The sequence below is a fragment of the Labrus mixtus genome, chromosome 14 (genome assembly GCF_963584025.1).
Source record: "Labrus mixtus chromosome 14, fLabMix1.1, whole genome shotgun sequence".
Classification (NCBI taxonomy): domain Eukaryota; kingdom Metazoa; phylum Chordata; class Actinopteri; order Labriformes; family Labridae; genus Labrus; species Labrus mixtus.
The window spans coordinates 43,678-62,500 of NC_083625.1; the positions used below are offsets into that span (position 1 = coordinate 43,678).

The following is an 18,823-nucleotide window of genomic DNA, read 5'->3' on the forward strand; positions in this document are numbered from 1 at the left end:
TTAAAATCAAAAGAGTCGGAGCAGCTAAAAGAGAGTAAAACCCATCAGCTACGAAGACCGAGTCCGCAACAACCAGGACCATCCTCCCACACGATAACCTGAAGGATGATCCTCACATGATAACATGAAGGATGATTCTAACATGATAACATGAAGGATGATCCTCACATGATAACCTGAAGGATGATCCTCACATGATAACCTGAAGGATGATCCTCACACGATAACATGAAGGATGATCCTCACACCCTAACCTGAAGGATGATCCTCACATGATAACCTGAAGGATGATCCTCACACGATAACATGAAGGATGAACCTCACATATGATAACCTGAAGGATGATCCTCACACGATAACATGAAGGATGATCCTCACACATGATAACATGAAGGATGATCCTTACACATGATAACCTGAAGGATGATCCTCACGTGATAACATGAAGGATGATCCTCACACGATAACATGAAGGATGATCCTCACACATGATAACATGAAGGATGATCCTCACACATGATAACCTGAAGGATGATCCTCACGTGATAACATGAAGGATGATCCTCACATATGATAACCTGAAGGATGATCCTCACACGATAACATGAAGGATGATCCTCACACATGATAACATGAAGGATGATCCTTACACATGATAACCTGAAGGATGATCCTCACGTGATAACATGAAGGATGATCCTCACACGATAACATGAAGGATGATCCTCACACATGATAACATGAAGGATGATCCTCACACATGATAACCTGAAGGATGATCCTCACGTGATAACATGAAGGATGATCCTCACACATGATAACCTGAAGGATGATCCTCATATGATAACCTGAAGGATGATCCTCACACGATAACATGAAGGATGATCCTCACATGATAACCTGAAGGATGGTCCTCACACGATAACATGAAGGATGATCCTCACACGATAACATGAAGGATGATCCTCACACGATAACATGAAGGATGATCCTCACATGATAACCTGAAGGATGATCCTCACGTGATAACATGATGGATGATCCTCCCACATGATAACCTGAAGGATGATCCTCACATGATAACCTGAAGGATGATCCTCACACGATAACATGAAGGATGATCCTCACACATGATAACCTGAAGGATGATCCTCACACGATAACATGAAGGATGATCCTCACACATGATAACATGAAGGATGATCCTCACACATGATAACCTGAAGGATGATCCTCACGTGATAACATGAAGGATGATCCTCACACGATAACATGAAGGATGATCCTCACATGATAACATGAAGGATGATCCTCACACATGATAACCTGAAGGATGATCCTCACGTGATAACATGAAGGATGATCCTCACACATGATAACCTGAAGGATGATCCTCATATGATAACCTGAAGGATGATCCTCACACGATAACATGAAGGATGATCCTCACATGATAACCTGAAGGATGATCCTCACACGATAACATGAAGGATGATCCTCACACATGATAACATGAAGGATGATCCTCACATGATAACCTGAAGGATGATCCTCACACGATAACATGAAGGATGATCCTCACACATGATAACATGAAGGATGATCCTCACATGATAACATGAAGGATGATCATGGATAATAATCCACCAAACGGTGTCCCATGATTAAAAGATTTAATCCAAATAGTTACATCTATAAGCAAATCTACCGCCATTGTTTCACTGAACTTTTAATGAGAACTTATAGCTAGAACAGCCATTCTTTTTATTTTATTTTTATTTTGATATCCTAAATTAATACCTGAGGGAAATTCGGGTGTTACACTCTGTTATTTTGAGACATCTTTCTCACACACATAGGCCCGATTTCACACACATGCACAAACAGGACCTGTGGACATGCATTAGTGGAGAGATGTCAGAGTGGGGCTGCTACAAGCTGCTAAGCAGAGAGCGCACCAGAGCAGTTGGGGGTTCGGTGCCTTGCTCAAGGGCACCTCGGCAGTGCTCAGGAAGTGCCCTGACACCTCTCCAACTACCAGACCAACTTTCAGTATTGGTCCGCACCGGGACTTGAACCCTCCGGTTCCCAACCCAGGTCCCTACGGACTGAGCTACTGCCGAATGAGAGCCTTTGTTGAAAAGAGGTGCCTCCCCCTGTTCTGACGGCCTATCAAAAGCGTTTGTGCCAATGACTGACATCTCTTGTAGCCAATGAAATTCTCAAACCATGGATTTGCTGTTCTATCAGTACTTCAGGATGATTTCTTCATAAACACACTAAGGAGAGTGATTTAAAGGACTGAAAGTATAAATAAGATGATATTTATACCAAGAGAGGCCCTGAGTCATGCATTATTTAAAACAGACAAATCTATGTGAAGTTAGATATTAAACACCCCCCATAGAGCTGGAATGGAACCATCCTTGTGCACGACTGTGAGACTGAGAGTCAACTGAGGCTCTGACCAATGAATCATTGGGTACAAAAAACATTAAGACTGATTGGTCATGAAGCACTAATTTCTCAGTGTCTTTAAACTCTTAAACTCTTGACTTAAACAACAACACAGATTATGATCCACATATGTTCAGAGGGTTATCTCCATCTTTATAATAATCTTAACCACATATCTGTGTAGATATATTTTGAGAAAAGGCTTCTATTCAAACCCCACAACTTTCCTGAGAATCCTGACATCACTTTCAAAGTGCTCATTAACCTGCTGTGAGCAGACAGACAGTAAACTTTGTTCAGAAGGTTTTGCATCGGTATCATTTCTGTGTGCTAAATAAAACATCAAACAAAGAGCTGTTGATGTTTCTGGACACATTCAGAAGCATTAGATGAAAGGCATTCAGAAGAAGGAGATCACTGTCATTACTGCGAAAAATAATAACAGTGAACCTCCCCTTTCCTTTCAGACACTGCTTCTGTGTGCATACAAAAGGTAAAGGGTTGGCACACCTTGTTGCCATGACAACCATGAAAGAAAAAAAGCGATGAGACTCTTTTTAGAGTCAGGTTTGTGTGTGTAGCTATGGATCAGGCCGTTTTTACCAGCTTGAGGATGGAGTTGAGACGTTCCAGCTCACAGTCGATGATGATCTGAAAGTCCTTCTTGAAGTCGAGGTCAGTCAGCAGCTTGATGAAGCCCGTTTCTGTCAGAGTGTCCAAGTTCACTGAGGTGACCTGCCAAGTCCGCTCGGCCGCAGTGTCCAAGATCCTCTGCAGCACTGACAAACCTGAGAGGGCAAGAGAGGACACCTGAATCAGAGGTAGTCACCTTTATGTGTTCATGTGAGGATCTAACATCTAACAACTTTAGACACACCTGCCCCCATAAACACCTCTACACCTGTAAACCTGTCCCCATTAACACCTGTTCACCTACACACCTCTCCCAATTAACACCTGTCCACTTACACACCTACCTACACTACTGTCCCTATAAAAACCTGTCCATCTATGAACCTGTCCCCCTAAACACCTGTCCTTCAAAACACCTGTCCCCCTAAACAACTCTGAAGTTTTGAAAATTATGAAAATTGTTGTGTCAGTCGGGCCTTGAAATGGTTAACATGGTCAGAGTCACAAAAATCAAAACTTTCTAGCAATGTATAGCATAAGTGACATACACAGAACAGCAGGTGTTACCACTGACGGCCTGCGGGCCTCATCACTGTCCGCCTTGTTGTTCCCATGCTGGCAGCATATTTGTAACACTGAGCAGTTTGAATGTGACATGCTGAGGAGCAGATGTAAGTTACTGTGGCTCCTCAAACTGAATGTACTCTGTTTTTTTCTGCGGTAGAATCTGACTCTTGTGAAGTGTGCTGTCTGCCTCGGGTTGGACTTGGTCTGATGAAACTTCAAGTAGCTGCTTCACACTGACACAATGCAGCAGATTGATGGTTTATTTTTGTTTCACTGGCCTGATTTGGAAAAGAACAAATAAACATTGTTGATGACGATTAAAGTGAGAAGTTATATGAAATCAGATTTATGTGAGAAGCTTTTCGGGGCGAACTGTAATCTTTTATCTTTCTCCTGAGCTGTGATCCATGATTATAGCTTAGCAGCCTGACTTTGAGCAGAACCCTGATCCAGCTATAGTACACCTGTAAGTCCAGACTCAGGTAAAACAAGAACCCTGATCCAGCTATAGTACACCTGTAAGTCCAGACTCAGGTAAAACAAGAACCCTGAAACAGCTCCAGTACACCTGTAAGTCCTGATTCAGGTAAAACAAGAACCCTGATACAGCTCCAGTAACTTTTAACTACAAGTGTACCTGTCCCTTTTAACTACAGGTGTACCTGTCACTTTTAACTACAGGTGTACCTGGCCCTTTGAGCTACAGGTGTACTGTTCTTACTAAGCTAGAATTAGCTTTTAACTTAAACTATGCTAACACCTCTCTCCAACGATAGTGAAAATGCCACAAAGCCTTAAAAACCGTGAATCACAAAAGGATGAGTAGTGCTCCTTCCATCCTGGGGCCTCTTCTGTTTAATCTCTACATGCTCCCACTAGCTCAGATTATAAAAAACAATAAAATAAGTTATCATAATTACGCAGACGACACACAAATATATATTACAATGTTGCCAGGCAACCATGGTCCCATAAAAGCACTGGGTAAATGCATAGAGCAAATCAGTGAGTGGATGTGCAAAAATGTTCTCCAGCTAAACAAAGACAAAACTGAGGTTGTTGTTTTTGGAGCAAAGGAGGAGCGACTAAGAGTCAGCAATCAGCTTCAGTCAGTAAGACTTAAAACCACAGACCAGGCAAGAAATCTGGGCGTAGTGATGGACTCAGACCTCAATTTTAAAAGTTACATTAAGACAATTACAAAATCAGCCCACTATCACCTGAAGAACATATCAAGAATTAGAGGACTTATGTCCCAGCAGGACCTGGAAAAACTTGTCCATGCTTTTATCTTCAGTCATCTTGATTACTGCAACAGTGTCTTTACAGGTCTGCCTAAAAAATCAGTCAGACAACTACAGCTGATCCAGAACGCTGCTGCTAGAGTCCTCACCAAAACCAAGAAAATGAATCACATCAGTCCAGTTCTGAGGTCCTTACACTGGCTCCCAGTCTGTCAGAGAATAGACTTATAGAATAAATCCTGCTGCTGGTTTATAAAGCGCTTAAAGGTTTAGGGCCAAAATACATTAGTGACCTCCTGATTAATTACGAACCATCCAGACCGCTCAGGTCGTCTGGGACAGGTCTGCTCTCTGTCCCCAGAGTCAGAACCAAACATGGAGAAGCAGCATTCAGTTTCTATGCTCCTTATATCTGGAACAAACTCCCAGAAAACTGCAGGTCTGCTGAAACTCTCAGCTCTTTTAAATCGAGGTTGAAGACACACCTGTTTACAGCTGCCTTTCATTAAACAGCTTTAATAAGATTTTAAACTTTAACTCTGCACTGGAACTTTTAACTCTTTTTATATTTTTACTTTATTTATTTCAATTAATTTCATTTGAATTATTTTTATTTGAACATATGTCCAGATTTAATAATTCCAGTGATTTTTAAATGTTCTATTTTAATGTTTCTTTTTTTTCCTCTGTCCTGATGCTTTTGATGTCTTGTGTGAAGCACTTTGAATTGCCTTGTTGTTGAATTGTGCGACATAAATAAACTTGCCTTGCCTTGCCTTGCCTATTAATGAAATATATTCTAACATGATGGATTCTGTTCTGATGATGAAACAGGAAGCTTTCAAAACCATCCTTTGGGTTGATTCTCATTAACGTCAGCAGTGTTTAAGATGTTTTTAAAGCAGGTCTTGAAAGGTTGAAATGACAAATTAAAGCTACATTATGTAAGTCCTGCAGCTTGATCCAACACCTGGGAAAGTTCTCAGATGGTAAGCTGACTTTGAAAGGGTGACGCTTGTTTGTGCACTTCCTCACGGGGTATTATCTCCAACATGAAGCCCTACAGGCCTGGATAGTTAACCAGTCTTAGAACAGGATTTGGAGTATGGACATCAAGGGAGAGAGACTGACTGAGGAACCAGAGGAAACCTGAGACTGACTGACTGACTGGCTGGATTTGACTCCAAACTAATGCTGCTGTAAACACAGACTGTTCGTGTCCTCACTTTTGATTTGTGGACTTCAGTTTGACATTCTGTCCACCTCCTCTCTCTTGTTGGAGTCAGAAGTAAAAACATTTGGACAAACAGGAAGAAGCTAAAGAGGAACGAGGTACGTAAAGTTTCCCTTTGTTATCCTCATGTTTCATGTCCTGTGTTTCCTTTTTTACCTCGATGCTTCATCCTCCACTTCCTGCCCTCCCTGCTGTGTCTCCTGCTTCTGTTACCTGATTTTTTTAACAGAGGTTTTCCTCCACTGTTAAAATATAAAAAATCACGTCCCAACATGCTCAGACACATCTTCGCCCACATGAAACACTTAAATGCACTTTTAAGGCTGTCATGAACACACCAAGTCAACAATGATGTACTTGACATGCAAACATTTTCTCCCTGTTCCTCTGCAATGACCATTTCATTTTCAAAGTTGTCCCACCGCCCTGGAGACTGACCGGGTCTCGTCTAAATCTGCAGACATTGGGGGCGGGGTTTGTGTGGTCAGGGTTTTGTATAAAGCAGCAGTGACCTCCGTCGTCCAATCAGGCGTCTCTGCTCGTCCACATAGTGAGAGAGTAACTGTGTGTGTATGTGTGAGCGTGTAAAAAGTCCAGTTAGCATCGTTAGCACCAGCGCTAGTTTGGTTACATCTGCCATCGCTCTAATCTCATGTAAACTGAAGTGACGGTTACAAAACTAAACTCTGTTTTAAACACAGAAACACCTTAAACAGAGTTTCTGAACATCTTCACCCTGGAAGGAGTTTTACTAACGGAGCGTTTACAAAGAGCTGAAACTCAAAAATACCCCTCCACGTGTGGACGAGGTCTCAGTCTCTTTGTTCCCTTCCTTCTTCCTTTGTGACAGTGTTGATTTCCCTCGAGTTGATTCCTATAACCATGTTTCCCTATGTTTGATGAGCCTTTGGGATACCTTCTGTGTACTGACCTTATTTCTGATTTAACAGACTTTGAATTGTCTCTGTTTGGAGATGTGCTTTCTGGGTTCTCTGGGTTAGGGGTTAGTCTGGTTCAGTGTGTCACATGTTACTGATTCTATGTAAATTCTTGGTTTGACCACGAGCGATCAAACAATGTACATCGCTTTATGGTTGTTCAAAAGAAGAAGAGTGATGATAAGTGCTCCCTCAGAGGAGAAATGGTTCAAGTCAGCGTAAAAAAAAACAGCATGTGAGAGTTTACAGATGGTTCCCCGTCCTCCCCACAGGGAGGCGCTGTGTGGTGGCGGCAGACGTTGATAGTGGACATAAACCTGAGCTGTTGGGAGTCTTCAGCCTGAGGAGAGCCGCTCTGCCTCCAGATAAAAGCTAACGTCTCGTCTGCAGATGTTGAGGACCAATAACATGAGACAGACAGCACCGCGGGGGCAGACACTGTGGACACACTTCCTGCCATGGGTCTGCCACCAACTGTCAGATGGACTATAAAGTCATGGGAGGCACCAACGGCTGAGAGCGGAGGAGAAGAAGCCTCTTTTTCTCATTCTTAGAATTTATCTGCAACTCTAAGCTCAGAGGAAGAATTCAAAATTTGTGTCTCTAAACGTGAATCTTTGAGTGCAGCTGCAGGGCGACAGGAAGCAGCAGCTCCTGTCAAACACCATCATTATGTTGTTAACGGACCGGGCTGAGGACCTGGTCTGGTTGTAAATGTGATAACGATGGTAAACAATGGGTCCTTCAAAAGCCTCGGCCCCAACACATCACCCGGAATATCACCAGTTTATTCAACACCAGTTAAACCAACGACACACAGTCAATATAGCCATGTCATAACCACGATAAGATTCAAGATTCAAGATTCAAGATTCAAGATTCAAGATTTTTATTTGTCACATGCTCATACAGATGTGCAGTGAAATGTAAAGACTGTTCCGCAAGGCCATGCAATAACACTCAAATTACTAATACACATATATACAGTAAAATAGAAATAATGTAAAATTTAAAAAAAGAAATATTTGAATATACAAAATATAGAATATAGAATAATGTAAACAGTGTAAAGTGTCAGTGTGTAAAGAAATGTTTGAATATACAAAATATAGAATATAGAATAATGTAAACAGTGTAAAGTGTCCAGGGTGTCAAGATTCAAGATTTTTTTTTAATTTGTCACATGCTCATACAGATGTGCAGTGTAAATGTAATGTCAAAGTGCAATGTGCAGATTGGAATGTGTGGTGTGTGTGCATCATGTAATCACAGTTCTGTTTTGTTTTTAACTGAGGACAGTGGAGTTAACAGTCCGGACAGCCTGAGGAAAGAAGCTCTTCCTGAGTCTTTCTGTGTTCGCATTGATGTGTCGAAGGCGCCTGCCAGAGGGTAGCCACGTAAACAGTCCGTTACCTGGGTGGTGGGGATCACTCATGATCCTCTTTGCCCTGGCTGTGCTCCTCCTTGTGAAGATGTCCTGGAGGGTGGGGAGTGTTCTTCAGGACCTTCAGAGAGACTTTGAATTTCCTCAGCTGTCTGAGGTGATAGAGGCGCTGCCTCGCCCTCTTCACCTGACTGTCTATGTGGGTGGTCCATGTTAAATCCTCAGAGAGCTGCACCCCCAGGTACGTGAAGCTGCACACCCTGTCCACCAGCGTCCCATCAATTCTCAGTGGGGTGTAATCCCTTTGCTGTCCTCTCCTGAAGTCCACAATCAGCTCCTTGGTTTTGCTGACGTTCAGGAGCAGGTTGTTGTCCTGGCACCACTGTGACAGGTTTCCAACCTACCCCGTATACGTCTGCTCATCATTGTTGCTGATGCGACCAACAACCACCGTGTCATCTGCAAATTTCACGATGATGTTGGAGCTGCTTGTGGCCACACAGTCATGTGTGTACAGAGTGAAGAGCAGGGGGCTGAGGACACAGCCCTGTGGTGCTCCGGTGTTGAGGGTGCAGGGGCTGGAGGTGTGTCTGCCCACTCTGACCACCTGGGATCTGTTCTTCAGGAAGTCCAGGATCCAAGCACACAGGGAGGTGTTAAGTCCGAGGTTGAGCAGCTTGGAATGGAGGTTGGCGGGGACTATGGTGTTGAAAGCTGAACTAAAATCAATGAACAGCAGTCTCACATAGTCCCCCTTCCTTCTGTCCAGATGGGTGAGGGTGGTGTGCAGTACCTGGGTGCTAGCGTTAGCCTCAAATCGTGCATAAAAGTCATTCAGTTCGTCAGCCAGAGCGGCGTCTGCACTCACCGAGACATGAGCTGGATTGGAACATGCCCCAGTCGACGTCATCCAGAGCGTCTCGCAGCGTAGCCTCTGATTGGTCGTTCCAGCGCCTAACCTGCCTCATCACCACCTTTTTACGTACAATCGTCTGTTTGTACCTTGGCAAAAGGTAAATGTCGGAATGGTCTGATTTACCCAGTGGGGGCAGGGAAGTCGCCTTGTAGCCCTCTTTGAATGGCGTGTAGCCCTCTTTGAATGGCGTGTAGCAGTGATCCAGTGTATTGTTGACCCTGGTGGAGCAAGTGACGTGTTGGAAAAAGTTCGGCATAACTTTCTTCAGGTTCGCCTTGTTAAAATCCCCGGCCACGATGAGGGCAGCGTTGGGATGTTTGTTTTGGCGCCGGCACAGCACGTCATGCAGGTCCGATAAAGCTGTGTCCGTGTCCGCTTGTGGTGGGATGTAAACAGATGTAGCGATGACCGAAGTGAATTCCCGAGGGAGGTGAAATGGACGGCATAGGATGGTAATGTGCTCCAGATGTGGCGAGCAGGAGTTGGAGAGAGTTTTAATGTTTTGTGGGTTACACCAGCTGGTCATAAAACAAACCCCTCCACCCTTTGACTCCGTCCTGTCCTTCTGAAACGCAGAGAACGAGTCCGATGGCGTGATGATCCGGCTCCACAGGAGTGAGCCATGTTTCCATCAGGCAGATGATGTTACAGTCCCTCATGTCCCGTTGGTATTTTACCCCTCAGATCATCCATCTTGTTATCCAGGGACTGGACGTTGGCAAGAAGGATGCTTGGCAGGGGTGGGCGGTGGGCCTGAGTTCTTAGCCTGTTTCAGACACCGCCTCGTCTTCCGCGGTGCTTTTTCCTCCTCTGGCCATTGTTCCCGTCCTGTGTTGTGTTACGCAGGAGTTCGACCGGCAACCACTGATCATCGTTGGAAACTGTGTTTGTGACCAGTCTCTTTATGTCCAAAAGCGTATTTCGGTCATAAGTTATCTTTGCCGAAAGAGCTGATGTAAAAAAGTTCACAAAAATAACATAAATAAAGAAAAAAACACACAGCCTCAGCGGAGCCACCCGGACAGCGTCTGGACACGGCCGCGTCATCTTCTGATAAACAACTTTCCATGTATAGTACGACAATCACAGAGACTATTTGTGCTGGTCAGATTAAAGATGACTTAATCAGATTGTCTGATAGCTAGGCTAATCGCTATCTGCGGAGATGCAACGCTAAAGTGATCACTTTAAAACATACTCTTGAATCTATGCTACTGTGATTGGCTGAAGAGGAAGGAGACATCTGATTGGCTACAGACATTTCCCTGCTGAAAAAAATGCATTTGTGAATCTAACCACGGCAGGGGAGTCTCAAAAGTCCCACACACAAACGCAGTGAGGTTCACAAATGACAAACAGTTTGTAAAAGCAGATTGAACAGTTTGTAATGTAACAAGATACAAATGTGTTTTTTAAATATATATGTATATTATATGTATTTGTGGATTTCTATTCCATATATATATAAAACTAGTATTTGTGTGTGAATCAGAACTACATTTGTGAATCTTATTTTTTTATTTGTGGATTTGTTTTACATTTATATAGAATGAAATATATTTGTGAATCCTTCTGTGTGCATTTGTGAATATTGAGACTGATCTGTCCTATCCATCAGCTGCTCGAGCTGTCATGTCATGAGAACTGTCAGCTTTCATTTTCAAAGAAACATGACGGAGCTACTTTGAGATTTGATAGATCAATAAAAATGAGACGATAGGAAGTACACCAACCAGGGAACAACACATCTGTCCACAGCTTCCTGCTGAACAAACTATGCTGCAATCTTTACATGAAAGTCATTCACAATGAGCTCACCTGAGTCAGGGCTGTACATGTAGATGAACCTGGTCCAGTAGAAGTGCTCCAGTAGGGCCATGAGGGGCTCCTGCAGCTGGGGCCGGAGCTGCAAGACGAACTGGTTGTTGGTCTGAACGGGGAAGGAAGGCGTGACGAAACAGACGTGCAGAGAGCCGCAGAATGACATCAGCATGTTGACGGTGCGCCGGTCGTACAGACCCATGATGGCGTACACACCCTTTGAGAACTGAGAGCAGACTGGGAAAGAAAGGAGAGAAAACAGAGGATATTTGAGCTGCAGCATCCGGGGAACAAAGTGACAGTGAGATCTCAGCATCAAGCTAACGAACTCAGATGGACGTCCTGGTCGATCTTCACCCTCCAGCAGAATAATGTACCAAACCTTCATTCATTAATCAACAATCATTCATGTCTCTCTCCTTCTGTCTTTCTGATCAAGCGATCAGCTGATTTACTCTTTAAGTTCTTAACCAACCAGATTCTGCCTCGACCTCTATCGACCAATCATCCTGCTACATATTTTAAAATCTGTTCTCCTCTCTTTCGCCGTCAGTTTGTCATTTCATACGTTTTATTCATTTTCTGATCTTAATCTAAACCGTCTCCTTCTTTAATCACACACTGTGTTTACGATCTGTCTGTGTGCCAACAGCATTAATGAGCGCCGAGACGCGGTGCGTTCTAGACACGCCGATCACACAAACTTAATATCTGCCATGTTTTATTGCTGGTCTGTCTCCATCATCATATCTTTGTTGTAGGTAACCAGTCTACCTGGATGGTATGTTTGTGTTGTGTTTCTCAAACATTGAGTTCCAACATGAAAATCACCCAAAATGAAAACCAAACTAAAGAACTAAGGCAACAAAAACTGTGTGTTGAGCAGGTTCAGGTTGCTGTGTTTGTAGAGAGTGATGTAAGTAGTGCTGTTTGTATCAAATAAAATCCACCTCCTCTGTCACCAAAAGGTCTCTCTCTGCAGGGATCCTTTCTGTTTACATGCTGCAGACATCCAGTCACCATGTGCAGAGGATGAAGGAATGTTTTTAGTATTTTTAGGAACCAGAGGGAGAAATTAAAGTTTAGTACTCTTCAGCACCGTCTCCATCATATTTAGTTTATCCTTCTTTTGAATTTTAATCGCCTCTTCTTCCCCGCAGAGCCAGAGCTTTCTGAAATGTGCCCGTTGATTGTTTTATCTGCCTTAGTCGATATGAAACTCCAAACAGCAGAATCTGTGTTTGGTAATAAGCTAAGGGATGATAAAGCGTTCTTATCTTCATGGACGTGATTTCAGCTGCTGACTTATCTGCTGCTGCGTGGCTGATAAATGTTCCTGTTTCTCACAAAAGGCCTCCACACGGTAAATCCCCGGACGAACAATGGATATAATCAAATTAGTGTTCAGCAGCGCTCCTTCACACTCAGGGATTAAGTCTGAACACAAAGTAGTTCTCAGTGCTGAGGCCCCTAGAGTCGTTCAGGAAATAACCGTCTTATTTTACGCTCTCCTCGCTCAGTCCCATTCAGCCAAGTCCTCTTTGGGAAACAAAGCAGGAGGAGAGATAAGCTGAGACACCTGTCAATCAATCACACTAATATACACTCACCTGTGAGGATCACTGTAATCTTAATTCAATTCAATTCAATTCAATTTTTATTTGTATAGCGTCAACTCATAACAAGTGTTATCTCGAGACACTTTACAAAGATCAGGTAAAAGACCTTACTCATTGTTATGTTACAAAAAGCAGGTAAAAGACCTTAATCATTGTTATGTTACAAAAAGCAGGTAAAAGACCTTACTTATTGTTATGTTACAAAAAGCAGGTAAAAGACCTTAATCATTGTTATGTTACAAAAAGCAGGTAAAGACCTTAATCATTGTTATGTTACAAAAAGCAGGTAAAAGACCTTAATCATTGTTATGTTACAAAAAGCAGGTAAAAGACCTTACTCATTGTTGTGTTACAAAAAGCAGGTAAAAGACCTTACTCATTGTTGTGTTACAAAAAGCAGGTAAAAGACCTTAATCATTGTTATGTTACAAAAAGCAGGTAAAAGACCTTAATCATTGTTATGTTACAAAAAGCAGGTAAAAGACCTTAATCATTGTTATGTTACAAAAAGCAGGTAAAAGACCTTACTCATTGTTATGTTACAAAAAGCAGGTAAAAGACCTTACTTATTGTTATGTTACAAAAAGCAGGTAAAAGACCTTACTCATTGTTGTGTTACAAAAAGCAGGTAAAAGACCTTACTCATTGTTATGTTACAAAAAGCAGGTAAAAGACCTTACTCATTGTTATGTTACAAAAAGCAGGTAAAAGACCTTGCTTATTGTTATGTTACAAAGATCATTAATCAAACTGAAGGAATGTTTTCTTTAGTCTACAGCCTCCAGGGGGGACATCAGTTCTTAATCTGTTTTTTCAATAAAATCATGATCTCAGAGGTGACCGAGGCAGAGAACATGTTCCTGAGGATTGTGGATGGAGACTCAGACTGTGAGATCTCAGATGATGATGATGATGAAATAGAGAAACAGTTATTAAAGGTCCAATCAGTGAGCTGTGTAGAGAGTGAGATGATAAAGGTATCTTACTATCTGATCATTAAGGAAACATGTTGAAGTGCTGGCTTCTCTGACAACAATGCAGCAGCCAGTATGTCCTCCTTCTAACTTTAGATTCTGCTCCTGAATGCTCTGGATTTGTTTGGACCAGAGAAGGTAGGCGCTTTTAAGGCGACCCCATCACTCGGCCGTTTTGGACGCCCCTCTGTTTGTCAGATATGAGAGCAGTTATCAGGTCAACAGGTGTTGCAGAGATGGAAGCGGGCAAGAGAAGTGGTTCAGATAGAAGTGATTGTACCCGACCTAAAAAGCCTCTGCATGTTTCTAATAAGCTCCACGAGCAGAAACGTGCTCAAACTAGGATCAATATTGGAGATGCTTTTGAAAAATGGAGAGAGGTTAGAGTTACATACTGCTCCTTTAGAGTCTATTTTAGACGTCTGGTTGTTTTTGTGTTGTTAAGTCTGGAGGAGATTCACTTTAAGTGGTTTTAGGTTGTGAAGGACAACCTGTCTAAAATCTGTACAAACCAGTGTGTCTGTGTGTGTGTCCTTGGTGCAGCCTTTGATCCCTGTGGCTGTGCGAACATGCTAACAACTCTCAATGGAAATAGCTCCTCCCCCTGGGCCATGCTATTATGCTAACAATAGCCCTTAGCCTTTAGGTGGAAGCTATCATGCTAACGAGTGATCTGTCTGTTAGCATCAGTGCTGCTGTAGAGCTCCTTCATCAGGAGGCTGTGCATACACATGTTTCTGTAGATTTAGAATGAGTGATGTTTGGTGCTTTAACACAGAATACACAAAGTCTGTAATGAATCCACATCACTGATCATTAAAATAAGGGAGTTTGCAGAAACATGGTTTGTATCGAGCCCGTCTGTTTTCAGTGTTTAGAGGTTTAACGACTGGAAAGTGATTATTTAAAAAAAAAATGTAGGACATGTGGCGTTCTACAGGTGATGAAGCCTTCAAACACATTCTGTAACATTAGAGCAGGTCTGACCATCTGATCCAGTCCTTCTGATGATCCCAGCTCGCCAAACTAGAACCTTTATGTATAAAATCTGTCACAGCGTCCGAGATCTCGTCCGGAGAAAGGTTCAGAAAAGTCTTGGTTTAACGGCCGTATCACAGCTGTCCAGGTGACAGGTTAGGGTCACGCACTGAGATCTATAAACTCCTCGCATGTTTAAAAAACCTGCAAATAAAACCCATTTTGATTTGTTAACGTTGAATGTGATGCGTGACAGCTCTGACACTTCCTCCTCTCATCAAGGACGCTCTCAGTGACATCACAGAGACTGAACGACCTCACTGAGAGTCCTCCAGTCACACATCTCGCTCCTCGCCACTCAAAGCTTTTAGACAGAGCTTTATTTAAACACAGCCCAGAGATGAGGATGGGCGCCGCGGGGCTCACAGCTGAGGCCGCGTCTGCACACAGAGCTGCTCGTCCTCCTGACATCTGTCCGTCAGATCTGTCCGTCTGTAACAACCATCGTCAGGACGACGAGAGATCGTTCAGCTGAGAGGTATCGACGGTTATCAAGAGGTCGAGAATTACCATCCTCCTCCTGTCTTCACCACGCTGCTCTGCTGAAAAGACGAGGCAGAACACATCCAAAGCATTGTGTCACGCTTTCACTCCGTCATCCCGCGTTCCCGTCACTTAGCTCTTCCCCGCCACTTTCCCAGAATGACATGCAGTCAGCTCGCAAACAGAACGAGCTCTGATCCCTGCACCAACACTCCACGCTGACGTTCATCCACTCTGTTTGTAGGATGTGAAGAGACTGGTTCAGATAGAACAAGAGACAGGGTCAAAGGTCACAGACTGAAGGGGACAGAGACACTGCTTCCTCCAGTGTTTATCTGACTGACCAATCAGAGTCCGTCTGGTCCGATCTCTGTCAGCTCTGTGTAAGGATGTCGGTCAAAGGTCAGACAAGCTGTCCTCATTATGACGACACTATTACCTCTGTAATAAACACCTGTGTGTATGGATATGTAGTTCTTTATTTATCTCAGTAATAAACACCTGTGTGTATGGATATGTAGTTCTTTATTTATCTCAGTAATAAACACCTGTGTGTATGGATATGTAGTTCTTTATACCTCAGTAATAAACACCTGTGTGTATGGATATGTAGTTCTTTATTTACCTCCTGTGTGTATGGATATGTAGTTCTTTATTTACCTCCTGTGTGTATGGATATCTAGTTCTTTATTTATCTCAGTAATAAACACCTGTGTGTATGGATATGTAGTTCTTTATTTACCTCCTGTGTGTATGGATATCTAGTTCTTTATTTATCTCAGTAATAAACACCTGTGTGTATGGATATGTAGTTCTTTATACCTCAGTAATAAACACCTGTGTGTATGGATATGTAGTTCTTTATACCTCAGTAATAAACACCTGCATGTATGGATACAGCCAGCCAGGCTACAACCACAGCTAATTGGGCTACAACCACAGCTAATTGGGCTACAACCACAGCTAGCAGGGCTACAACCACAGCCAGCCAGGCTACAACCACAGCTAATTGGGCTACAACCACAGCTAATTGGGCTACAACCACAGCTAGCAGGGCTACAACCACAGCCAGCCAGGCTACAATCACAGCTAATTGGGCTACAACCTCAGCCAGCCGGGCTACAACCACAGCTAATTGGGCTACAACCACAGCCAGCCGGGCTACAACCACAGCTAGCAGGGCTACATCCACAGTTAGCAGGGCTACATCCACATCTAGCAAGGCTGCAACCACAGCCAGCCGGGCTACAACCTAGGCCAGCCGGGCTACAACCACAGCTAGCAGGGCTACATCCACATCTAGCAAGGCTGCAACCACAGCCAGCCGGGCTACAACCACAGGTAGCAGATTCACGCCACCAGCAGCGCAAGGATATCAAACTGAGGAACCCAGTAATGAAAAAGCATCGCGCTACAAAATTATTTCAAACACTCAATCAAGCCAAAACAGTCTGGGATCCGAAGTGCAAGACCGGTGGCTTATTTGGGGGACACTTAAACATCAGGAGCATGACTCAAAAACGGGAACAACTACAACATATATTAGGCAATTCTAATGTTGACTTTTTAGGACTGACAGAAACATGGCTCACTCGCTCCTCTCCAGAAGCTGTAATAAATATACCTGGATACAACACCTTTAGAAGAGACAGGGGTAAGGGCAGGGGCGGGGGGTTCTCTTATACATTAAAAACACCTTAAAATGTGAGCAAATTGAATGGCCTAGTGAAGTTGGACTTGAATGTATTGGTGTGACTATTTCTCTTTCATTTGAAATGTCATTTACTGTAATTTGTAGTTACCGGAAGCCATCTGCAAAGATAGATTTTTATGATCAAATGAAACTTCTTCTGGACTATTGTAACTTCGACAAAGAGTTGATTATCATGGGTGACTTGAATATTAACTGGGATGATAAGAAGGATAGAAACAATCTCAAGCAAATTACTGACCAATTTAATCTTAAACAAATAATAGATAAACCCACCAGAATAACTGCTCGTTCCTCAACCAGAATAGACTTATTATTTACAAATCATCCTGAAAGAATTAAAAAAAACCTACAATCTACTAACAGGAATCTCAGATCATAATATAATTTTGTTCTCACGAAAACTCTCAAAAACAAGATTTCCCAACTCATACACAACTAGAAGTTGTCATGAGTTCATTCCACAAAACCAAGTCTGGACGCAGCTCTCAAAGAGAGTGACTGGAGTGAAACTCTCATGAGTGAAAATATAGAAAATGGTTGTGATATATTTGGTTTAAAACTAAATGAAATAATGTCTCCATTTCTGAGAAAGGGAAAACAAAGAAAAAATAAAAGGAATCCACTGCCCTGGATAGATGAAGAATGCAGAAAACTAATGAAAGACAGAGATATGTTGCTGAAAAAAGCATTAAAATCAGGTCTGACCACAGACAGACAGAGATTTACCTCAATTAGAAATAAAGTAATAAGCACAATGCGGCGGGCAAAGGCAAATTTCTTCATGACCATTATTGAAGATGCAAAAGGAAATAACAAAGTTATATGGCAAAATATTAATAAATTAATTGGTCGACAACCTAAAAATGGCACTGATAATTTTGAAATAAAACTTAACAACGTACCTGTGCAAAATCCCTCAACTATAGCCACTGAAATGAACAAATACTTTATGAATTCGGTTAATGAGATAACACAACAGTTTACCCCCCCAAACTGTATACATAACCTTCCTAATCCCAATCATGCAGCTTTTAAGATAGCGGAAATATCTGAAGTAGAGGTGATGAATATTATTAACTCCCTCAAACGGTCAAAATCCAAAGATGTGTCTGGACTCGACACACATTTTTTAAAATTGTATAAAGAATCATTAATTGTACCAATTACACATTTGCTTAATTTATCCTTTAAACAAAGTGTAGTGCCCTCAGCGTGGAAGCTTGCTGTTATCACCCCAATTTTTAAATCTGGTGATAAAACCGAAATGGCAAATTACCGACCTATCAGTAGTCTACCCGTAATCTCCAAAATAGCAGAGAAGTGGGTCGCAAAACAACTGAACATACACTTAAATAATGGCCACACACCACAGCATCCGATGCAGTTTGGGTTTCGTAACCACCATTCTACAGAGTCTGCAAACTGCATGTTGAAAAAATCAAAAGCCTTCTTGATAGGAATGCCTGTGTAGGTGCTGTATTCCTGGACCTCAAGAAGGCTTTTGATACCGTCCACCATAGTGTTCTTATCTCAAAATGAACTTGTTACAATTTTTCACAGGAAGCACTACTCTGGTTTGAATCATACTTATCAATTAGAAAACAATGCATGTCCATCTCTGGCACCAAATCCTCTTACCTTGACTGTCCAACAGGGGTCCCACAAGGCAGTATTTTGGGACCTATTTTATTTACTATTTATACAAATGACCTTCCAGAAGTGTGTAAAAATGTAAACATTCAAATGTACGCTGACGATGCTGTTGTTTTTACACAGGGCAGAAATACTCATGAAGTCTCAC

The 18,823-nt window shown here is 42.5% G+C and overlaps 1 protein-coding gene across 1 annotated transcript in view; it reads right to left on the minus strand.

The window, feature by feature from the left end:
• LOC132988758 (glutamate receptor 1-like) overlaps positions 1-18,823 on the minus strand; it is a 78,091-nt gene that overhangs the window by 32,744 nt on the left and 26,524 nt on the right. Inside the window, exons 3-4 of the mRNA XM_061056329.1 lie at positions 11,192-11,431; positions 3,061-3,245 (exon numbers count right to left, since the gene is read on the minus strand). Of these exons, the coding sequence (XP_060912312.1) occupies positions 3,061-3,245; positions 11,192-11,431 (425 nt within the window). The remainder of the gene's footprint in view (positions 1-3,060; positions 3,246-11,191; positions 11,432-18,823) is intronic.